This window comes from Salvelinus fontinalis, chromosome 19 (assembly GCF_029448725.1).
Source record: "Salvelinus fontinalis isolate EN_2023a chromosome 19, ASM2944872v1, whole genome shotgun sequence".
Classification (NCBI taxonomy): Eukaryota; Metazoa; Chordata; class Actinopteri; order Salmoniformes; family Salmonidae; genus Salvelinus; species Salvelinus fontinalis.
Genome location: NC_074683.1, coordinates 48,584,742 through 48,608,448, shown reverse-complemented (window position 1 = coordinate 48,608,448; position 23,707 = coordinate 48,584,742). Strand labels below are relative to the sequence as shown.

Below are 23,707 nucleotides of genomic sequence, written 5' to 3'. Positions count from 1 at the left end.
AAAATTTGATTTGAATTCTTTTGACCTCATGGCTTGGTTTTTGCTCTGACATGCCCTGACAAATCATGTCCAATCAATTTAATTTACCACAGGTGGACTTCAATCAAGCTGTAGAAACATCATAAGGATGAACTAATGGAAACAGGATGCGCCTGAGCTCAATTTCGAGTCTCATAGCAAAGGGTCTGAATACTTATGTAAATAAGGTATTCCTGTTTTTATTTTTAATACATTTGCAAAAATGTCTAAGAATCTGTTTTCGCTTTGTCATTATGTGGTATTATGTATAGATTGATGAGGGGGGAAAATTATTGAATAGATTTTAGAATAAGGCTGTAACTTAACAAAATACGGAAAAAGTGAGTCTGAATACTTTCCGAATGCACTGCATACTTTTATCCTGGTTTTACTTCCTCATCTTATTGGGTCGCCCATTTTAAGCATTTAAAGTGCAAATGTTGCATTTTAGTATGCACCTATTTATTATCAATTAATTTTAGCATTGATGATAAATATATTTCTTGATACTGTATCTGATAGGAAGGCTTGAATAATTCAATGTGTGTCTATGATCCAATTGAACACTTACTGTACACAATTGTACATTTTCTAACAAGATAAAAAAGTTGACTATTTATCTATAAAAAAATATCTGTTTAGTAAAACTTTTATCCCAAAATGTTTAATGCACACCAGATTTTGCTGCTTTATGTATAGCCAGGTACCAGTTCACTGTCAGTACACTGCTCTCTAGAAAGAGCTTTGTACTGTGTAGCAGCACTGTCTCTTCAAGCCCATCTGTTTCGAGAACTCTCCCACGGTACAACACCAGAGTGGTGTCTCCCTTGCTTCACACAATGCACTTGTTTTTATCTCTGGTCAGCTGCACAATGTTGCAATGGGAGGAGGACTTCCTGTGTGAGCAAAATCTGGAAAACATATCACTGTAACATGTACTGTCTGTACCATTCACAGACCTGCAGAGTGTACTGTACTATTTTTATGTGAAATGCTGATGTAGTGTAAACATTTGCTCCATCTCCCACTCCTATGTTTGGCTTTGTTGGGTTTCTGTCTGTGAGAGACTTGCTGTACCTCTAGTGAAACAGTCTTTAGTCTAGTGAGAGGAATAACTCAACTGGTCAAAGCCAACCCTAGATACTGTTTATAATTATTACTAGGCGTTACTACTTTTAGTGTCTCATTCACTCACTGAAATGCATGTTACAATAACTGGAATGTGTTAGTTTGTTTGATGCATGTATTACTGTATGCTCTGATCATGAAGCCTGTAGTTAGGATATGATAGGACCCTGTTCTCTAGCCAATTTGTTTCTAACCCTGAGAGAGAATTTCAGACCCTGGCCACATCTATAGCTAGCTCTCCTATTCCAACTACTCCTAACCACAGAGCCTGTTCTGGCACAGCTACTAGTACTCCATACTACTAGCTTTTGTTCTAGCCCTGCCATACCTGTTCGAGCTTCTTAACAAGACCTTGATTACAGTAGCTCCAGGAGCAGTAATGGACACTGCTTTAGTGGTGGTTCATGTAACTGCAATGAGCTTGACCTCTGGAGCAAACCCTAAAAGGAGAGCTCAGTCTACTCTCACTACTCTACTTCCCTAAACTCAACTCATCCGTCTTTGCACTTGTCAGAAAAAAATATATGATGCAAACCTGTAGATCAACAGTCATGGCTTTTGCCTGGATCGAACTATGGACAAAAACTAAAGCAATCATTTTAAGATGGAAATTATGCAATTTGTCATCTTAAATAAATAATTTCTTATAGTTCACTGGTTGTTATTCTCTCCCTTATTGACACAGATAGTATTAACTTGTTAGTAAATAACCAGCAGTTAACCACTTATTTGGTTCATACTGTAAATTGTTTATTGAAAACAAGTCATACATTTTTCTTTAAGAAAAATAGAGTTGAATTGAGAAGGATATTTACATTAAGTACAAACCTAATAAATATATCAACATTAGTACATATAAATAAACGACCAATGCAGGTAAGTGCACATCGTTTATCACATTATGGGTTCTTCAGTGATTTTTATTCTCAAATTAATTTTGATGCTCTTTTACAAAATATTTGTCATCAAATGCATAGATTACCAATTTCTCATACATTGTGAAACCATCTCTTTTGTCATTAGAAAAATTCTGTTAAAATACTGAACAAAAATGTATGCCAAACAGAACATAATTAGAAGTACTTTTGAAACATTATTAGTAACCTAGTGTGATTCTTTATACTATGATTTTAAAGCAAATAAGACTTATTGAAACAAAGTCGTGGCAATGACTGAAATGCAATACTGTCCGGTCTGGACCTATGTACAGTGTATTGTGGTAATAACACTTACTCCAGAGTTGTGTGTTGTATTTTTTGTGACCGGCTGCCAGTATTATAGTGTGCCATGACACTGGCCCTACAGCTCTCAGAGCCGACTGGGTGCTAACAGTGCCTGTGTTAGGTCCAGTTCAGAGAGTACAGATAGACAAGTGTCTCCACCTGTTTTCTGAGAGGAGCATCCTGGAGTGTCGTGTGGTCTCTGTAGTGCTCGAACACCAACAAAACATTTTTCTGAACATCATGAAGAACATTTCACTCCCATTCCTCTTTACCACTAACCTGGAAAGGAAAATATTTAAATAAATATTAACATAAACAAATAGTTGCATTACAAACAAAAGGTGTCACATCACTATGCAAATGCTATTTATATAAGCAGCTGCTACAAATAAGCGGAAATGTTTGTTGACCAAGTTGATGCCGTTTCAAAACTCTTCCTTTCAATATTCTGTTGTAAGAATTTAGATTTCTTGTGCAAAACCGTGATGCATTGGTAACACTCCCTGGCACATGCAACACATGTGCAAGCTCACACCGGAGACCAGGGTTCATCCACCCTTCCTCCACTCGCCTGTCTCCCCACCTAATTTCTTTAATTTCCCTCCACCCAATTCCCTTAATTTCTGAATAAAGCTTTAACATACCAACAAAAAATATAAAAAAATCCCCTATGTGTGCTACTTACTGTCATCATCAGAGTCAAAGTTGAAGAGGGAGGAGCAGGTGTTTTGGGAGAGGTGTCTCTTCAGTTCCTCTGGACTAGGGAAAGAGGAGAAACACCTGGAGCAGCGCTGTCTTTGAGGGGGGGCCTCCTCCTCTACCTCCTTCTCAGCCGCCACCTCCTTCTGCAACGCATTCTTCTTCCCCACCACACGCCTCTTTACTGTAGCCTTATTCTTCTTGCCAGCCCCGCAGGAAGTGACCTCGTTGGGTTTCCTGCGCTTGCGCATGCTGAGGGCTGCCTCGGTCAGGTATGTTGAGGGGGGCGGGCGGATGAGGGGGGCTTTGGCCAGGGGTAAGTAGGAAGGATCCTCTGGTTTGAAGGTCTTATGTTCCGCAATAACTGGTTCCTCTCCGCAAGGCATCACCTGAGCCAAAGTGACGATATTGTCCACATCCCTCATGGTCATTGGCTCAGTGAGGTTTTGGACGAGACTGGGATGGGGTTGTGTGGGGGAGGTGGTAGTGGTAGTGGTGGCAGGGACATCTGTCTCAGGGGCTTGGGCTTTCTTGTCCTCTCCATCATGGCCATTGATTAGTTTGTGTGTGCAGTCACTGGGAGGTCTGGTGACAGCACCAGTGCCTGGAGTCGCCACAGGGCCGTCATTGTTTTTACTGTTGGTGATTGATTCCAGAGTCTGCCCCTCTTTGGTAGCGCTCTGCTCCTCTATCGGCTCATCTTTAGGCTGGCCCTGAGTGTAGTGCCTCCACTCGTGGTCATGGAGAGAGGGGAGGCGAGAGAAGATCAGACTACAGCCGGAGTACCCACAGAGGGCCTGGAGAGGCCGGTGGGTCTCCATGTGCTCCCAGAGCAGGTGGGTTCTGGAAAAGCGCCGGCCACAGTTCTGATGGAGACACACCTGTTTTAGAGGATCATCATGGATCTTCATGTGGTCTAGGAAGTGCTGGTAGTTCCACAGGTACCTGGAACAAAAAAAGATATGGACATCAGCAACAACATTTTCACCAGGCCTTAACCCATAAGACTAAGCTCTATCTAAATTGAGCAGGGGGTGGGGTGGGTACTACTTAGCTATATGGAATTGTTTAAAGAAGGTCAAACCAAGGATAATTTTGCTATCTGATTTAGAATTTTAAGACTCCTTGAAGTATCGCCACAACAATATTTTTTCATTATTTTATGCAAATGTTTATTTGGTTATACTGCTATTAGCACATACAAACACATTGAATAACAGATGCACTACATGGAACAACCGACATGTACAGTACCAGTCAAAAGTTTGAACACACCTACTCATTCAAGAGTTGTCTTTATTTTGACTGTTTTCTACATTGTAGATTAATAGTGAAGACATCAAAACTATGAAATAACACATATGGAATCAAATACTTTTTATTCTTCAAAGTAGCCACCCTTTGCACACTCTTGGCATGCTCTCAACCAGCTTCATGAGGAATGCTTAGCCAACATTCTTGAAGGAGTTCCCACAAATGCTGATCACTCGTTGGCTGCTTTTCCTTCACTCTGCGATCCAACTCATCTCAATTGGGTTGAGGTTGGGTGATTAGAGGAGTCCAGGTCATCTGATGCAGCACTCCATCACTCTCCTTGAAGCTCCCGAGTGCCGCAGCGGTCTAAGGCACTGCATCTCAGTGCTAGAGGCGTCACTACAGACCTTGGTTTGATCCCGGGCTGTATCACATCCGGCTGTGATTGGGAGTCCCATACGGCGCCGCACAATTGGCCCAGCATCGTCCTGTTTAGGGTTTGGCCAGGGTAGGCAGTCATTGTAAATAAGAATTTGTTCTTAACGGACTTGCCTCGTTAAATAAAGAATACTTGATTTTTTTGCCCTCACTCAGCCTGGAGGTGTGTTTTGGGTCATTGACCTGTTGAAAAACAAATGATAGTCCCACTAAGTGCAAACCAGATGGGATGCTGTATCGTTGCAGAATGCGGTGGTAGCCATGCTGGTTAAGTGTGCCTTGAATTCAAAATAAATCACCGACAGTGTCACCAGCAAAGCACCCCCACACCACCTCCATGCTTCATGGTGGGAACCACACATGCGGAGATCATCCATTCACCTACACTGTGTCTCAAAGACACGGTGGTTGGAACCAAAAATATCAAATTTGGACTCCAGACCAAAGGACAGACTTCCACTGGTCTAATGTCTATTGCTCGTGTTTCTCGGCACAAGCAAGTCTCTTCTTATCGGTGTCCTTTAGTAGTGGTTTCTTTGCAGCAATTCAACCATGAAGGCCTGATTCACATCTGTTACTTGAACTCTGCGAAGCATTCATTTGGACTGCAATCTCAGGTGCAGTTAACTCTAATGAACTTATCCTCTGCAGCAGAGGTAACTCTGGGTCTTCCTTTCCTGCGGCGGTCCTCACGAGAGCCAGTTTAATTATAGCGCTAAATGGTTTTTCGACTGCACTTGAAACTTTCAAAGTTCTGGAAATTTTCTGGATTGACTGACCTTCATATCCTAAAGTAATGATGAACTGTCGTTTCTCTTTGCTTATTTTAGCTGTTCTTGCCATAATGTGGACTTGGTCTTTTACAAAATAGGGCTATCTTCTGTATACCACCCCTTCCTTGTCACAAGACAACTGATTGGCTCAAACGCATTGAGGAAAGAAATTCCACAAATTAACTTTTAACAAGGCACACCTGTTAATTGAAATGCATTCCAGGTGACTACCTCATGAAGCTGGCTAAGAGAATGCCAAGTGTGCAAAGCTGTCATCAAGGCAAAGGGTGGTTACTTTGTGATTAACACTTTTTTTGGTTACTAAATGATTCCATATGTGTTATTTCATAGTTATGTTTTTACTATTATTCTACAATGTAGAAAATAGTAAACAATTAAGAAAAAACGTGGAATGAGTAGGTGTGTCCAAACTTTTGACTGGTACTGTACGTGTTCGTGAAAGTCTCACCTTTACACAGAGGGGTCGTATTAGTGTGTAGCCCAAACTGTTCGGACACTACAGACAAAAGTTGGCAGAATGGCTGTACCAACTTCCGACGAGTCCCAAGACACTTGTGGGGGTCGTAAAGCAAAACGGAACACCTTAGTGAGAGTCTCATCATAGAGGGGTCATAGTTTGTAGGCCAAACCGTTCGGACGCTACAGACGATTTTGTGAGAAGACCTATTTTTGGGTTGTCTCATGGTCTGACAAACACAGCTCTAGCCCTATCACCTTCCTCCACAGATACAGAAGTCTTATATAGGAGGTTGTGGTGGCTTGAGATGCAGAAATCTCTATCTTAAACTAACAGATTTTTCTGGGGATTTTGTTATTATGCTAATTAGATTTCCACAGGGGCACAGACATCGCCCATAGGGGGTTATTTAATTTACCGGCTAAACCATCTATGGGCTAGTTCCCCAGACACAGATGAAACCTAATACTGGAGAGCAGTAAAAATTGGGTGTTCTCACTAGCTTCTGCAAGTCGTGTCTCAGGCCTAGCATGATGAAGACCTCATGGTTGAAATGTTACTGTGATAAAAATCATTGGACAGCAGTATATAGAGTCTCACTATTTTACCTGTTACAGTAAATGCACTTCACATGAGGATCAGAGCGCCTGGATTTGGGAATAGTCGTTTCCCTCCACCCGTGCACTGTCACATTATGGCTCTTAACCCTCTGTTTCCAGGAGGCCTCACCCTCAGGGCTCAGCTCTTTGGTAGCGCCCTGCTCCAGCTCATCTTTAGACTGGGGCTGGGTGTAGTGTCTCCACTCGTGGCCGTGGAGAGAGGGGAGGGTAAAGAAGATCTCCCTACAGCCGGAGTACCCACAGGGGGCCTGGAGTGGCCGGTGGGTGTCCATGTGGTCTTTGAGCTCCTGGGAGGTCTTGAAGCACTGGCCACAGCTCATGTGGAGGCACGCCTGTTTCAGAGGAGCATCGTGGAGCTTCATGTGGTCTCTGTAGTGCTCGAACACCAGCAGGTGCCTGGGGCACAACAAAAAAGATGGAGACATAAAATGACACCATTGTATGGTAAGAACCCCCCGCCCCCACAGAGATCAGTTGCAGCCCACCTTAGAGTTTCTATTGGTTCCAATTGACAATTTTGGTCTAGGTGGGGCCTACATGTTGTTCAGAGTGCCTTCGCACCTGACCTGGAAAATAATATGTGGAGAAAGACCCTTCTTACCTCTGGCAGATCTGGCACTTCCCCTTCCCCCACTGGAAGGTCTTCTCCAGGACAGCTGCATCCTCCATGTGGTAGTTGACTGCGTGTCTCAGCATTGATGGGCCTATCTTCATAAAGATGCTGTCACAGCCCTCCGCAGGACACAGGTGGTACTGCTTCTGCTTCCCCTCCTGCTCTCCTCCTTCACACTCATTCTTCTCTCCTCCCTCAGTCTCCTCCCCAGGCACCACCTCTTTCACAATCACCACTTTATCCTTCACAGTCACCTGTTCATCCTTCACTTCCACTGGCACCTGGTTATCCGTGTCCGTTTTCCACTTCTGGGACTTTCTGATCAGGTTTCTCAGGTTCTGAATGATTCTACTCTGCTTGCTGACCACTGGCTTAGCTTTAACACGTTTGGGTTTGGGAGGCTGATCCGTCAGAGCAGGGGGCTCTGTCACATTCTCAGTGGGTTTAGTCTCGTTCTCCGAAGCTTGATTAACGTTCTCCGACGGTTCTGCATCTCCATTGACAGCAGGTTTGATCTTACTTTTGAGCGTGGTGGTTCTCAGTTCCTCTACGTGCTCTAGAACGTGTTCCTTGGCACGGTTGTACCGTTGGAAGTGTTTGCCACAGAAGACACAGCTGAGCCTAGTCTTCCTCAGCTTCAGGTGGGCCAGGGTGTGTCTCACCACGTTGCCTCCCTTGAAGAGCTTCTGGCAGTGATTGCAGTGGAAGCGCAGGTGTTTGGAGCGGACAGGAGCCTTTTCTGGCTTTGTGTCTTCACCCTGGAGTAGGAGAAACAAGCTGTTAACAGGTGATATTCTTAGGACAGTTGCAGTAGCTAAGCATCAATTATTAATTTCTCAAAACAACGTTGCCTCAGATAACACTAACCTGAGTGTTTGAGTCCGGTCCCGCCTCCAACGCTGTGACATCACTACCTTCCGTCAAAGGTTGTAATTCCTTAGCATCTGTCCCTTTAGAGGATTTGGCATAGATGTGGAACAGTGTTAGTGGACAATCCTCCATGTCCAAGGCTGGGCCGTCGAGCTCTGGGTCGGTCTGCTCACTGGGACCTTCGAAAACCTTCACTTCTGAAGGCTCAGCAACAGAAGGCTCTACAACAGAAAGCTCTACTACTGAAGGTTTTAAGTCTAAAGGATTTATGTCTGAAGGCTCTACTTCTGAAAGCTCTATTTCTGTCTCTGGTTCATACTCAAACAGTCTCTCACCATGTAGGCCATTAGGCAGTCCCATGTTGACATAGTTCTCCGCGTCACTGTGCTGCAGTGCAACACTAATACTGGGTTCTACACGATTCTCTACCACCACCTGGTCCACAGGCACTTCATTTTCAGGGAAGGACAGCTCCATGCCACGTATTGTTCTGCGGTAAGGTCTCTTACCTTCCCTTCCCTGCCTCCTCGCTTTCTTACCCTCGTCCCCTTGCTTTCTTTTCCCCTTTCCCCTCTCCCATCTCTCACTCTTACACTCTCCTCTTTCCCATTTCTCTCTTTTACCCTCACCCCTCTCTCTCATTCCCTCCCTTCCCTTCCCTCTCGCCCTTGTTCTCCCCGGGGACACATTCTCCGTCTGTCTGGTCATCTCCAGGAGCAGCCATCTTGGTTTCCTGCCGCGTCTCTTCAGGATCTTGTTCTTCACGTGTCTGGCCAGGTATTCCCTCTGCCGATTGGCCGGTAGCTTGGTGGAGCTTTCAGAACTGTGATTGTGTCTGAGGGAGTACTTCATGTCTGGGTCTTCAGCATAGTCAACATCAGACCTACACCTTCTCTTCCTCCTCACTAGGAAGTCTTCTGTCTGTGACTCAGGAGCATCCCCATACTCTCCCTCCTCATGCTCCTGCCCTGCAGTCTCAGAGTTCTCCAGTGCTGTGTTAGTGTGTGGTTGGAGGTGGGAGGTGTCTGTGTGTATCCTGCATGTCTCCTCCTCCATCCAGTAACTTGGTATCCACTCCTCCTCTACCTGCTCCAACTCCTCTTCCTCCTTCACCTCGTTGAGGGCCTCCCTCATGACCTTGTCAGTCATAAGCTCCAGACAGTGGGTTCTCAGGGTCAGGAGGTTCCAGAACTCTGGGTCGAAGAACAGCCCTTCCTTCAGCACCTGGACCAGGGATAGGCACAGTTTCAGTTACAGACATAACATTATTAATAGATGCATCCTCAATGAGAGGATGCCAGGTCAAAATACAGGCCAACAGTCTATCGTTATGTCATTTCGACAAGAGAGAAAAGTATTTTTTTAATGACAAAGTATATGTTTCAATAACCTACTGTATTTTCTAGATACCGTATTTAGCAATTGAGCAAAAGTCTTTGGCATCATATTTCCAAGCTACCCGGTGCCTCTCTGACCTGTAAGATATAGAAGCGTATGTTGGTTTTGACAGGGGTGTGGAGGGGGTGTGGCTCCTCGTCTGGGTGTGTGTAGAGCAGATACACGGTCTTGTAGGCCTCCACACTGCGCTCTAGACAGAACACCAGTAGGGCACAGAGGCGACACACCTCCAGGTCGCGGGGGAGCAGGAAGGCAATGGTCTTACACAACAGGCTGCGCGTCACAGGGTCAGACTGGAGGTCTGTCTGCAACGCTGCAGTACACAGCTCCACACACAGCGGCACTCCCTCACTACCCATCTGGCAAAGAAATAAGAACAATGTGTTACATTGAATTGCGTAAATGACAGAACAAAGTTTCTAAATCAAGGTAAACTTGATGGTGGTTGGCTATACACCCACCTCTGCTGTGATGACTTTGATGAAGGGGAAGATGGCTCTGGTGTTGATGGCGGAGAGCATCAGCTGGTGACACTCAGACAGGAAGCCCTGCTTAGCGGGATGGGCCCTGAGGTGCAGTCTGCTCCACAGGAACACCAGATCCCTGTATCAACGCAACATTATATTATGTTACAATACTGTGTTATCATGGAGCCCTGTTTAAAGTGGTGAGCTCTGACCAGATTTAGCACATGTAGTACATATATCACAGTGTTAATGACCAGATGTAGTGTATATATTGATATATATATATATATCAATGTTAATGACCAGATGTAGTACATGTAGTATATATATATCACAGTGTTAATGACCAGATGTAGTACATGTAGTATATATATATCACAGTGTTAATGACCAGATGTAGTACATGTAGTATATATATGGCCTTGCCTGTGTGCCAGGTCGTAATTGTAAATGAGAACTTGTTCTCAACTTGCTACCTGGTTAAATAAAGGTGAAATAAAAAAATATATCAGTGTTAATGACCAGATGTAGTACATGTAGTATGTATATATATATATATATATATATATATATAACAGTGTTACTGACAAGATGTAGTACATATATATCTCAATGTTACTGACCAGATGTAGTACATATATATCACAGTGTTACTGACCAGATGTAGTACATATATATCACAGTGTTACTGACCAGATGTAGTACATATATATCACAGTGTTACTGACCAGATGTAGTACATATATATCACAGTGTTACTGACCAGATGTAGTACATATATATCACAGTGTTACTGACCAGATGTAGTACATATATATCACAGTGTTACTGACCAGATGTAGTACATATATATCACAGTGTTAATGGCCAGATGTAGTACATGTAGAATATATATCACAGTGTTACTGACCAGATGTAGTACATATATATCACAGTGTTACTGACCAGATGTAGTACATATATATCACAGTGTTACTGACCAGATGTAGTACATATATATCACAGTGTTACTGACCAGATGTAGTACATATATATCACAGTGTTACTGACCAGATGTAGTACATGTCTCCATTGTTTAGCTGTTGACTGAGAAAGGCTTTGCAAAGAGACAGCAGCAGCTCTTCTTTCTCCTGGCTCTCTGCGTTACAGATTATCTCTACTGCGTCTCTGCCATCTATCTCAGCCACCTAAGGGAGGAAACACATCCATGAATCCTCTCCGATTATGTTTATTGTCTTTCAGTCCACTCTGATTAGAGAGTCTGTCTGAAGATACAGTGAAAGGTAGTTCTAGGTAGTGACTGTACCTCCTTGAGCAGGTGTTCATGCAGCGAGGCCTTGTACAGGCAGGTGAGGTAGGCCTGGTGGAAGAAAAGGTGCCTCCCCACCTCTGGGTGCTCCAGACAACTCTTAGCCAGGGCCATGGCCTCCTGCACACGCTCACAGGCCTGCAGGTATCGCACACGCAGCTCAAAGAACACTGGCTTCTCCGAGCTCAGATACTTCTCCACTGTACCGGGGAGAGCGAGGGAAATTGAGAGCAGAGAGTGAGGAGATGAGAGAGAATAAGAAATGCATAGAGAACTCACAAGCTAAAAAAAGTAGTGAAGGTACCTTCTGTCTGTGTGAGGACTGTATCTTTCAGGATGGCCTGTAGAGTGGGTCTCTCCCAGGGGCCGCCATCTTTGATCACCTGCCTCACCTGTAGCAGGTAGACATTCCTGTGTCTCAGCAGGCGGCGGTGGCAGGCCTACAGAGGAGGAGATGAGACTCATGTTAACACACCACATGGATCAGCATGGTTTCACTCTGTATGAACAAATAGGCTACATCACGGTTGGCCTCACCTGAAAAGAGGCTAGTATGTCCTTCAAGGGGGCCTCCTGGCACTCCTCTTTACCGAAGAACAGCATCAGCTCAAAGAAGCTCCTGAAAATGTGACATATGCAATTGGGCCAGTTCAGCTCGATTTTAGAGACGAGTCATGCAGGATTGTACAATGTAGAAAATAAATATCCAAGTCGACACAGTACAGTTTGAGTCTGCATGAAAGTGTAAGAACCATATAAATAAGTGCTTACAAGGCCAGACTGCTGAGAGCGTAACTGACATGCTGACAGTCATCGGGGTAGGCAGCAGTGGCTCTGGTGAAGCAGGTAAGAGCTGTCCGCAGCACCTTCAGCTGGGGCAGCGGCACCTGCCATCTCTCTGTATGCTCCTCCACCAGCTTGACAGGGAGAGAGACAGTCCGACAGATACAGGGAGTGTGATTCAGATACAAATTCCTGTCCAGATTATTTTTTATGTGGTTCCTGAATACTGATATGATCAACCTTTTTCCAGGTGCGGTATTGTAGAGATCTGCGCAGACCTGTGTGGCTGCTGGCTAGCTATCTGAATTTGAAGCCAAATGTCACAGGAACGCTTCGGTGAAGTGTCGTGGAACGTTATATGGTAGCTAGGTGGAATTGGGGCTCATTGCGTGTTGCTAGCTAGATAGTTGCAGATTTCAACCGGTCCTCCTGGGTGCTAAACACAACTTGCTAACTAGTTAGCTCTCTTTGCAAACAAGTATACGATATTATATTGAATGCGACAGCTGCACTAGCTAGCCTATCATTAGCCAACTGGCTAAATGTAAACACTGGTTTAGCATGCTAGCGAGGAAAAACGTATTAGAGCCTTAGCTATAATTTATTCCAGTTTGTTATCTAGTAGACACAATAAGTAGACTAACGGTACTTCACACTAATAGGCAAACAGTTTTGCATTTGCATGCTAGCTAGTAATTCTAGTTGACTATAGTAGCTTGCAACTTCACATTGGAATAGGAACGTTAGCAAGCTAAAGTTAGCTAGTTAAGTTAGCTAAATAAAATAGTAACTATAGGCCGGCGTGGGTTGACTGAATTTGTTATTAATGCTAGCTAGTATATGTAGCTTTTAACTATTAAGTTAGATAATTACTTTAGCTACTGACATTAAATAGTTAGCTGGGCTACTGTACCTGGCTTTGTACTGATGAGCAACTGGCTAACTAGCTAGCTAACGTTAGCTTGGCGGAAGCACATTACTCCTTGCCTCTCTCCCAGATAAAACCAGAAATTGCCTCGGTTTAGCTTACCTTACAAAACTCAGAGCAATATTCTTTGCTTTGTACTGAACAGTTGTCGTTAGAGTATATGTACAAAGTCTCCAGTTTCAATTCTAGTCTGTCTGTTTCCAAATCACTTTCCTCCTCCGCCATACTGGCTTGTTCACCTTGCGCCTATCAAAGAACCAACTAGCGGGTACATTGATTTACTACAACAACTCATATCCTGGATTTTGATTGGATTAAAGCTACATCCCGTTGTATTAAGATAAGGCATTTTAAATGTAGCTTCTGAAATGATCAGGAATTGAACAGCAGGAAATCTGTTCAACTATCAAGTTTACTATCAAGTTGGAAGTGCCAACTTGATAGTAAACTGTTGGAAAGGATAGACAAGAGAATAAGACACAGGTAAAACATTTGATTTTGGTTGAAAAAATTGTCAGCATAAAAGTGAACCATATTTCTGCATAGCATTTATTAATTTGAAATGCTGTAGTTTAGTAACAGTGTCAACCATGCCTCATTCTGCACTGTTACACTCAATCAACATCTGAGAAAGCTAATGAATACAACTGTACAGATAGCCCTGCACGTTAGTGCCAATTGCACACTTGGGATTTCACAGAGTACCTATCTACAACATTAGGTCTACTGCAATGGCTAACGCCACAGGGGCCAGGCACAGGTAATTGGCACATAAGTAGAGCGAACATTCCTCATGTCACAGTGCACAGGGCAGTTAATGTCCCTCTCTCAAGAATCCCCCTGCCCTGCCACGAGTGACATCCCTAACCACATGCTGCAAATAAACGTGGAATCTCAAAGCACAATAGGCAGAATAAGACAAAACAATGATGACCTCCAATAGAGGAGAATACATAATGCAGACAGCAAGACAAAGTCATTGACTGATGAGATTTGTTTTGAGATTAGTTTTTATAAACAATAAGAGATTATTTGAGTTACGAAGCACCCTTGGTTCTCAACTTGGATAGCAGCATTTCATTCTTCCGACACTCCTGTAAGAAAGAGTATTGGATCAGTAAACAACCTCAGTGATTCTCTTCTTTAACAGTTTAGAAAACAATATTCAGCTCTGGGAGACTACAATAAAATACATTCATAAAACAGTTAACTAGATCCTTTGTTTTACTGTACAGACCCAGCACTGTTTTCTCTCAGGCCTCACCTCTTTGAAGTCCTTGACAGTTTTGAAGTAGAGCCTCTGTTTATCCAGCAGCTCGAGGTACTCATCGTTCAGCTGGTCTCTCCTCATCTTGTTCTCCTGCTTCTTCTTCTCCATCTGTACACACATCACATTACCAATATGCTCTGCTTAATTTTTTTCCACTTCCACATCGCTGTCTAATTTATGTGTCACTAGGGCCAGGGGGTGAGCACCTGGCATGCTCAGTGAAAGCTGTCATTACGCAGTAGACAGTAAAGAGAATAATAAATGGTTACCTTGATGCGGCTTTGTTTGATTCCCTCGACTATCTGCTCCATCTGTCTCAAGAACTGTTCCTTGGCCCCCGAAGACGCCATCGCCCTGAGCAAGACAGAAAACCACAGCTTGGACAGGAAGTAAATCTGCTGGACTCCATTACCCATAATACCAAATGCAGGATAGGTTTAGAGAGGGTTAATTGTGACAATACTTACTGTTGGAAGTTGTCATGGATGGAATTCAGCAAGTTCACCTAAAGAAACAGATCAATACAGAGGAGGATGACTATGATGAGTAAACCGCTGATTTCAACTGCAATGGCTCTATGAAATTGATTGAGATAGTTTGCCCTCTTCTCTTACCTCCTTCTCCAGGTAAACCTTCTTGTCATCTAATGTGTTATACAAGGTAAAGAACTGTTTGGTCTCTTTATGTGTTGCTGAAACTAAAGGACGAAAAAGCAAACATTATTAACACAGCATCATTAAGGAAGCCACACACCCCAGCTACGGACTGTTCACTCCCTTACCGCAGGGCAGACGGAATTGGGTCTCGAACCAACAGGCACAGAGACAGTTTCTATCCACAAGCCATCACACTGCTGAACCCTTGAACTGGACTGACCACCTGCACTGATTCTCTGCCCCTTAGCACACATGCAACCACACATATACATTCATGGTACATATACATCATGACTGCTGCTACTAGACTTATTTATTATTGCTAAATACTGCACCTTTTAAACACTTGCCATCCAGTCACCCTTCCCCGATACGTGCAAATATTGTACTGTAAATTGATGAGTGCCTTCCTATATTTATACTTATGCAAAAAAAAAATTATATTCTACTGAGCTCATTTACTTAGTAAGTTTTATTCTTATCTTTTATTATTTCTCATTGTTGTCACATTAACGAGAGGGAACCTGCAAGCATTTAGTTGGACTGTGTATACTATGTGTATCCTGTCCATATGACAAATAAACTTGAAAACACAAAAGATATACACAGTGTATAAAACATGACAGACTGACCAGGTGAATCCATCTATGGTCTCTTATAGATGAAGGGGAGGAGGCAGGTTAAATAATTATTATATATGCCTTGAGACAATTGAGACATGGATTGTGTATGTGTGCCATTGCGAGGATGAATGGGCAAGACAAAAGATTTAAGTGCCTATGAGCAAGGTATGGTAGTAGGTGCCAGGCGCACCGGTTTGAGTGTGTCAAAAACTGAAACGCTGCTGGGTTTTCACGCTCAACAGTTTCCTGTGTGTACCCAAAAGACATCAAGCCAACTTGAAGCTACCGTGGGAAGCATTAGAGTCAACATGGGCCAGCATCCCCTGTGGATCAGTTTTGACACCTTGTCTAAAGTCCATGCCCTGGCGAATTTAAGATGTTTCGAGGGCAAAAGAGGTGCAACTCAATACTATGAAGGTGTTCCTAATGTTTTGTACACTGTCTATAACTGCGTTTGATGCAAGAATTTGTTAAACAATATGCCAAAAAACAGAGGATGAGGCAAAGACACCCACCTTGGCCATAGAGCTCAATGAACCTTTTCTGATACTGGGTCAGTTCTGCCCTGCTCGGCACCTCGTCTATCTTCCTCTGCAGGACGGCAATCTCACGGTTCCTACGAGCCTATCAGAGAGTAGACCTCAGGTCATTAGCAAATAATGGAAGTGGTAAGAGGACCACTATTTGCATGATCCAAACAAAATGCCTAACCCAATTCAAACTGAATAAGCATTAATTAATCCTGCTCCAGCAGTGTGTGTTGGAGATTTTACCATCAGTAGTCTGATTTTCTGTAGCTTCTCTCTGTCTGTGTTGTACTGCTTTTCTATTAGCTGACTCCTCTCCTGAGAGACAAAGAGAGAGACAGAGAGACAGAGAGAGAGAGAGTTACACATAGACAAAGAAGAGTTAGCTGGTCTTGTGAGGGCTCCTCTCAGGGACAGTGTGCTACCTTCTCATCCTCCGTATCATCTCCTGACTCAATCTTCAGGTTCTCAATGTTCTGCTGCAGGCGAACCATCTCCTCCTGGAATCAAATAGCACTCCATATTATTTGTGGTGCTCTTACCAGAAAATTAGTGAAATATATCAAATACAGTTGAAGTCGGAAGTTCACATACACCTTAGCCAAATACATTTAAACTCAGTTTTTCACAATTCCTGACATTTAATCCTAGTAGAAATTCACTGTTTTAGGTCAGTTAGGATCACCACTTTATATTAAGAATTTAAAACGTCAGAATAGTAGAGAGAATGATTAACTTCAGCTTTTATTTCTTTCATCACATTCCCAGTGGGTCAGAAGTTAACATACACTCAGTATTTGGTAGCACTGCCTTAAACATTTGACCCAAGTTAAACAATTTAAATGGCAGCCTTCCACAATAAGTTGGGTGAACTTTGGGCCATTCCTCCTGACAGAGCTGGTGTAACTGAGTCAGGTTTGTAGGCCTCCTTGCTCACACACGCTTTTTCAGTTCTGCCCACAGATTTTTTATGGGATTGAGGTCAGGGCTTTGTGATGGCCACTCCAATACCTTGGCTTTGTTGTCCTTAACCCATTTTGCCACAACTTTGGAAGAATGCTTTGGGACATTATCCATTTGGAAGACCCATTTGCGACCAAGCTTTAACTTCCTGACTGATGTTGCTTCAATATATCCACATCATTTTCCTTCCTCATGGTGCCATCTATTTTGTGAAGTACACCAGTCCCTCCTGCAGCAAAGCACCCCCACACCGTGACACACCATGATGCTGCCAACCCCGTGCTTCACGGTTGGGATGGTGTTCTTCGGCTTGCAAACCTCCCCCTTTTTCCTCCAAACATAACGATGGTCATTATGGCCAAACAGTTCTATTTTTGTTTCAACAGACCAGAGGACATTTCTCCAAAAAGTACGATCTTTGTCCCCATGTGCAGTTGCAAACCGTAGTCTGGATTTTTTAAAGCGCGGTTTTGGAGCAGTGGGTTCTTCCTTGCTGAGCGGTCTTTCAGGTTATGTCAATATAGGACTCGTTTTACTGTGGATATCGATACTTTTGTACCGGTTTCCTCCAGCATCTTCACAAGGTCCTTTGCTGTTGTTCTGGGATTGATTTGCACTTTTTGCACCAACGTACATTCATCTCTAGGAGACAGAACGCGTCTCCTTCATGAGTGGTATGATGGCTGCGTGGTCCCATGGTGTTTATACTTGAGTACTATTGTTTGTACAGATGAACGTGGTACCTTCAGGCGTTTGAAAATTGCTCCCAAGGATGAACCAGAGGTCTACAATTTTTTTTCTGAGGTCTTGGCTGATTTCTTTTGATTTTCCCATGGTGTCAAGCAAAGACGCACTGAGTTTGAAGGTAGGCCTTGAAATACATCCACAGGTACACCTCCAATTGACTCAAATGATGTCAATTAGCCTATCAGAAGCTTCTAAAGCCATGACATCATTTTCTGGAACAGACTTGCCAAAACTATAGTTTGTTAACAAAAAATTTGTGGAGTGGTTGAAAAACGAGTTTTAATGACTCCAACCTAAGTGTATGTAAACTTCCGACTTCAACTGTACATCTATGAAGTATGTCTAACAAGTCATATGGACTATTATGACGTATTAGGGAAAGTGTGCAGACTCACTCTACAGTGTGTTCGGAATTCCTGCTCCTGGTGCTTTAGGTTCTCATTCATGCCTACCAGAGCCCTCAGCTTCTCCAACAGACTGTGGTACACACAGGGAGGATGAGAAATGTCCAAAGCACATTTGTAATTTCAGGGTTTTTCTATACTAACAACCTCTGAATGAATGCCCAATGGTTGGCCTGCATGTGCAGTACTCACCCAGTATCAGCCTGGCCCTCAGCCTCTTCCAGGGCACTCAGCTCTTTCTCCAGTCTCTCTGTCTGCTCTGTGGCCTCCATCAGTTTGCTCTTAGCCTGCTCACACCCTGATTTTACCTCCAAGCGCTTGGCTTGTAGCTGAAAATACACAAAATACATACTTTTATTTACTTCTGTCACTAAAAGAAAGAGCATTGTATCCTTCCATTAGAGAAATACATGGCTATTTCACAATAAAGTACAGTAAAGTTCAGAGTCCAGTCCTCACCTCCTCCAACTGCTTGGTTTTCTGTTGGATCTGTTTGTTTAGAGAGGTCACCAATCTTCGGTGTTGCTGGACTGGCCCGTACCGCTCTGGACGATCCTCTGCAGACAGCTCTGACTGCTGGAAATGCGTGTGTGGGAACAAATTAACTACACAATGTGGCATTGACTTATCCTTTAAAATATGACAGAAACCTGTTGATTGCAGTTAACCATTTAAGTGAGCCCTGATGTGAGAGTCGCTTACCTTCTCAGCGTACTCAGATGCTATCTGTTTAATCTCCTCAGACTGTAGCCCAACTATCTGGCCCACGGTGCTAGCTGTTAGCCTCCCCTGCAGGCAAACACAATGCAATAATATATGGCATAAAGCAGACGTTTTATCCAAAGAGACTTAGTCATGCATGATTATGGGTGGCCTGAATGGGAATTTAACCCACAACCCTTGGCGTTGCAAGCGCAATGCTCTACCAACAGCCACACATGACCACAATATATTGATGTCAAACATTAATAAAAAAAACTTGACACAAATCAACCACACAGTAAAGGCGCAGGCAAAGAGAAGAACTAAAGTTGTGCCTACCTCCTCAGTCGCCATGGCAGCCATGCTGGTCATCAGTGTTTTGATGCGCATCTGAGAGGAAATATGACAGGACATCATCATACAGAGGGATGCATTCATGAAGTATTGGACATGTGGCTACGGTTGGGTTTAGAGCGATACACGTGGGACGTGACCTCACCTCCTCTGCTGCCTGCAGGTCCTCCTCCTCCTGTGACACCTCTGTCATCCCTTGGGGAGTGGCCTGAGAGCCCGGGGTCAACGAGGCTTTCCGATCCTCTGTCTGTAAGGAACAGGGGGAAACCATCTTTCATTATGAAGGTTTCACTTTCTACTACAGCTACAGTTGACAGAACACCTATAAATCCACCAGTCTCCATCCCTGTAATGATCAACCTACTGTCCCTGTATGTATCTTTCTGTAGAAGGCTGTAGTGTTAGGCTTTCAATTCATAGAATTCTACAATTAACTTCACGTCAAGGATGAAAGAGATTTTTGTAACTTGATGCGATTTCAATGAGGCTCACCTTGTTCTGTTTTGTCTGCTTGCTGAATCCATATCGTCTAAAATCAAGGAGAAATAGGTGCTTATATTAAATCACTGTTAATATACTGGTACATTATAAGGAACACATTAACACATGCATGCATGCGCACACACACACACACACACACACACAGACTACATGCTTATTTTAAGTGTTTTGTACTCTCTTCTGTATTCAAACACACATAACAAGCATTCATGTGAAAAGCACTCCCTGCAGTGAACGAATCCATTTACATACTTACAGAAGGTAATCTGACATTCTAATACAAGGATGGATGATAAGCAGGAAAAGGATAGGAAAATGGAAGGAACACAATTATCAAATGGGATGAGATCACATTGGTTCTGATAATCAATGTGAAAATGACATGAACTGTGGAGAAAGTTGGATATGAAGAACTGAATACGGAGAAAGAGAGCGAGAAAAAGAAAGAGTGAGGTAGCATACCTTCCATACTCCAGCAAGGTGGAGTGAACCCTGGACTCTTCATCCAGCAGCTCTCCTGCTTCAACCTGTCTCTTGTACTTTCTCTGAGGTTTATACACTTCCTGTCAATACCATAGGAGAAAAACAAATGCTGTATGTGTGATTTTAATGTTTTTATACTATAACAAGGGGGGCCTGTATTGTGAAGGGACATGGGATAATTTGACCCAGAAATTACGTGTCAGCGAGTCACTCACCGATACATCTAGGACTGCTTTCACAGCCTTCTCCTTTCTCTGCAGGAAGTCTTCATCCTAGGATGGAGGGACAATACAGACAGGGTGCATAAGACGGGTTTATTCAGTGAAACGTTCAGAACGTTGCACTTAGAAATTGTATGAGTAGCGCTGGAGTTTAATAGCCCTGCCATGGAGCCACCCTACTATAACAGTGCTCACCTCAGGAAAGCTGTGTGTCTTCTGGAACTGAGAGACAGAGTAGGCCCTCACATAGTCTCCCATCTCCTCCCTCGTCTCTATGGCTCTCTTCACCAGCCACTGAATACCATACAACATAGGCAATGAATCAGACATGAGATCACAAACTAAGTGCAGTATTCTACTACAAAACTCTAATGTCTAGGAATGCACACCTGTATCACTGGAAATATATGGATGAAATCCAGCCCTTGGATCTGATGGGGCTCCAGGCGGTGAGGGCACTTCATTTTGGGTAGAACAGACACTATTTTCTCTGTGAGAGCTCTGCAATGAGAAACACAAGGTCAATATACATCAGTTACACTGGTCCAGCAACATCACTAACAGTAAACACAATAATGCTGGCTGTGAACTACTTACATTTTCTGTCCAATAGTTGAATTTTCCTGGAACAGTAGATCCACATCAATGTCGAAGTTACATGTTGTAATGCACCATGTCATCCCTCCAACCACCTATTACAAAATATGGTTCAGGGAAGTGGACTAAGAAATATGGATGTGTCATTTACAGGGTAGCAAGGAGATGATATACCGGGAATCGAAAGGAGTCTGCAGCTAACAAGGAGGAGTGTTGGCCTTGGCCACCCCTACGTAAGTTGTTAATACTCACCTTATCAAAAGGTCCCAGTCCTTTGATTCGGGCTCTAAAGTATCCAGCAGCAAGCAGAAGTTCCAGGATTTCTGCTAGCTTGACACTCTGCTCCTCGTCCTCCCGTGTTTCAACCTGCAAGCCAAAGTTGCTAACATCAGTTGGTTTATATAGCAAACGGTGAGCTAGCTAACGTAGCTAACTGGCAAACCCAGCCATGTTTACCTTGCAATGTTGTATTGTTATGAAACAAACCGCACCATATTTGGAAAAACGAAAGACTACAGCGTAACATTTAATTATGTTACCTGAATAAGATTTCCTTCTTGATCATATTGAGCTCCTATTTTCGACCCTGTTCTCACTCTCTGGAAAACAGACGTGGCCGCCATGTTGGGCTGGTGTGGTGTGTAGTCACATGACGAAGCATATGACTTTGGTCATTCCGTGAGAAATTGTGTTTACGATTTCTATACAACAAGTAGGGTAACCTCAGCTAAATATCGACTGTACCACGGCCACAGTAGAGTGATGAGAGAGTTGATAAAGTGAGTATTGAGGTAACACGAATGGTGCATTTGAAGCGATGCAACTGTTCTAAAAGTTGCAATACCACTTTTGTCCAGTGGAGGAAGCTAATGCCACTCAAGATTCCATGGGAAAGTCTACTCGTGCACAAGATGAAGATCTAGGTCTGAATCCTTTCAACATCAGTATCTTTCACTTGAACAGGGTTGTCAATCTTCTTGGAGACAACAAAATCATACAACCTGAGATTTGTGTGTGTGTGTGTGTGTGTGTGTGTGTGTGTGTGCGTGCGTGCGTGCGTGCGTGCGTGAGAGAGAGAAAGAGAACACTACAACACTCACATTTAAAAACCTGTGTTCGAATTCCCATTTGCCTCTGTCTTAAGTATGCTTTTTGTTACAAAGAATAGATTCACCATTGTCTAAAAGAACACCATTACAGAGCGGGTTACACCTTCAAATAGGTGTGAGTCCTTTGGCACCCGACATCTCTGTATTTCACATGATGGACACTCTATTAAATTGGAGGCTCCCATAATGGTCTATGCATCAGTTCAGGTAACAGTTGTCAGGTTAAGCGCCCAGGTGGAGGATTCCATTAGAGACCCACAGTTCCTAAATCAGTCTCTCTCTCTCTCTCTCTCTCTCTCTCTCTCTCTCTCTCTCTCTCTCTCTCTCTCTCTCTCTCTCTCTCTCTCTCTCTCTCTCTCTCTCTCTCTCTCTCTCTATTTATTGAACTGCTTCTGTCAGGTAATTACTACAGCTTCATACACTCTACTCCCCTGCCTCCTCAACAATGAAAAGAAACCAAGTCCTTGGACTTACCCATGCCCACCCGGCTGAGACCATTACAGGCAGTGTCTCTCACTCAAACATAAGACGCTTACAACAGTACATCACTTGACGAGGTGTACGGACTGCAGCCATCTCAAAACAGGGTTTTGGGCCAAAGGTTTTTCTTATAAATTGGAGCCATGTCGCAAGTTACTTATAACAGAATAACAAAATAGGCTACATGTTTTTCTTAGGGTGATTAGACTATTATGGCTTACTGTGAAACAGTACTGAAAACAGACGACATTCACAATGGTGGCATACATATGAAACAAGCCAGTTCATAGAAGAAGAATTTTCGTTTACCCGTCATCCAAGGCCCTCTTTTCGCCCACACTGACAGGTGTAAGATTAACTTAGTTAGGCACTAACCCGCTCATGCGCACCAAATTAAATTAATGGAACAAATCTCCCACCTAATTAAGATGAAAATCTGTGTCAGTTGTAACCTTGCTGAGCACTAATTATGTACAAATGATTTATCATCTGTTCGGTCCTGAATAGCAATGGACTCACCTCACTGATAGCCATGGCCGCTGTTTAAGAGATGGCTGCTGATTAATACAGACATTTTGTGCTACAGAGGAGCTGCACACAGCCAGCCAATGAGAACAGATGCACTGAATCTCCCTCCTTTCAATTAACCTATATTAGATGTGCAGCTGAGCATCACTGGGCTCGGCTCCGACATGTTTCTCCTGAATGAAAATAAAGTGTCTGCTGTCTGATATTTATGGAATGTCTCACAGTTTGTAATTGATGATGAATCCCATGTAGGGCATTTCAAATTGAGAGTGAACTGATGATACCTGTATGATGACTGGTAAATATACTATAGACGTGAATAAACATCATCATATAGCACTCCTCATATATTCTCTTAACTTTCCTCCTGTTAGAATCTGAGCATATACATTCAACTTGAAAGGTCTGGCCAGTGACTGGTTCATCACAAAAACAGGCTAGTTCTATTATGGGGCCAGTAGATGGTGCAATTGGTTTAAATTGGCAGTGAGTAAGTGATACAAAATGCAGTAGGGATAAAAATGACAAAACACACAGAGCTCT

At 43.3% G+C, this 23,707-nt stretch overlaps 2 protein-coding genes across 3 annotated transcripts; both read right to left on the bottom strand.

Annotated features, from left to right (window-relative positions):
- Nucleotides 1-1,885: 1,885 nt before the first annotated feature.
- On the bottom strand, nt 1,886-13,424 carry LOC129816897 (zinc finger protein 654-like). 2 transcript variants are annotated; one of them, XM_055871868.1, is made up of 13 exons: nt 13,102-13,424; nt 12,060-12,205; nt 11,826-11,907; nt 11,593-11,728; nt 11,286-11,488; nt 11,030-11,166; nt 9,974-10,115; nt 9,590-9,871; nt 8,112-9,338; nt 7,233-8,002; nt 6,620-7,027; nt 3,055-4,013; nt 1,886-2,648 (listed from the first exon to the last, which is right to left on the bottom strand). In XM_055871868.1, the coding sequence occupies exons 1-13, from the start codon at nt 13,222-13,224 to the stop codon at nt 2,644-2,646; spliced, it is 4,620 nt and encodes a 1,539-aa protein (XP_055727843.1). In that variant the 5' UTR covers nt 13,225-13,424; the 3' UTR covers nt 1,886-2,643. The 2 variants fall into 2 exon arrangements, with proteins under 2 accessions (XP_055727843.1, XP_055727844.1); XM_055871869.1 differs by lacking the exons at nt 11,030-11,166; nt 11,286-11,488; nt 11,593-11,728; ... (1 more) ...; nt 12,060-12,205; nt 13,102-13,424 and adding an exon at nt 10,283-10,311 and having other exon boundaries at nt 1,887-2,648.
- Nucleotides 13,425-13,530: 106 nt separating this feature from the next.
- Nucleotides 13,531-21,893, bottom strand: ccdc93 (coiled-coil domain containing 93). Its single transcript, XM_055871870.1, has 22 exons — nt 21,587-21,893; nt 21,300-21,413; nt 21,048-21,142; nt 20,840-20,951; nt 20,646-20,744; nt 20,445-20,501; nt 20,209-20,309; nt 19,738-19,774; nt 19,391-19,492; nt 19,231-19,281; nt 18,892-18,978; nt 18,649-18,765; nt 18,382-18,518; nt 18,181-18,262; nt 16,501-16,575; nt 16,322-16,393; nt 16,064-16,172; nt 14,884-14,966; nt 14,737-14,774; nt 14,539-14,623; nt 14,264-14,377; nt 13,531-14,093 (listed from the first exon to the last, which is right to left on the bottom strand). The coding sequence occupies exons 1-22, from the start codon at nt 21,668-21,670 to the stop codon at nt 14,037-14,039; spliced, it is 1,908 nt and encodes a 635-aa protein (XP_055727845.1). The 5' UTR covers nt 21,671-21,893; the 3' UTR covers nt 13,531-14,036.
- Nucleotides 21,894-23,707: the final 1,814 nt, after the last annotated feature.

Excerpts from the sequence above, each read along its gene's own strand:
- LOC129816897 (XM_055871868.1), bottom strand. The coding sequence starts at position 13,224 with ATGGCGGAGGAGGAAAGTGATTTGGAAACAGACAGACTAGAATTGAAA. Across the intron at positions 11,489-11,592 it reads AGTCCTCACACAGACAGAAG|TGGAGAAGTATCTGAGCTCG; the intron begins GTACCTTCACTA and ends TCCCCGGTACAG. Across the intron at positions 10,116-11,029 it reads GGAGACATGTACTACATCTG|GGATCTGGTGTTCCTGTGGA; the intron begins GTCAGTAACACT and ends GCGTTGATACAG.
- ccdc93 (XM_055871870.1), bottom strand. The coding sequence starts at position 21,670 with ATGGCGGCCACGTCTGTTTTCCAGAGAGTGAGAACAGGGTCGAAAATA. Across the intron at positions 20,952-21,047 it reads TCAACTATTGGACAGAAAAT|AGCTCTCACAGAGAAAATAG; the intron begins GTAAGTAGTTCA and ends TTCTCATTGCAG. Across the intron at positions 20,310-20,444 it reads AAGCAGTCCTAGATGTATCG|GAAGTGTATAAACCTCAGAG; the intron begins GTGAGTGACTCG and ends TGGTATTGACAG.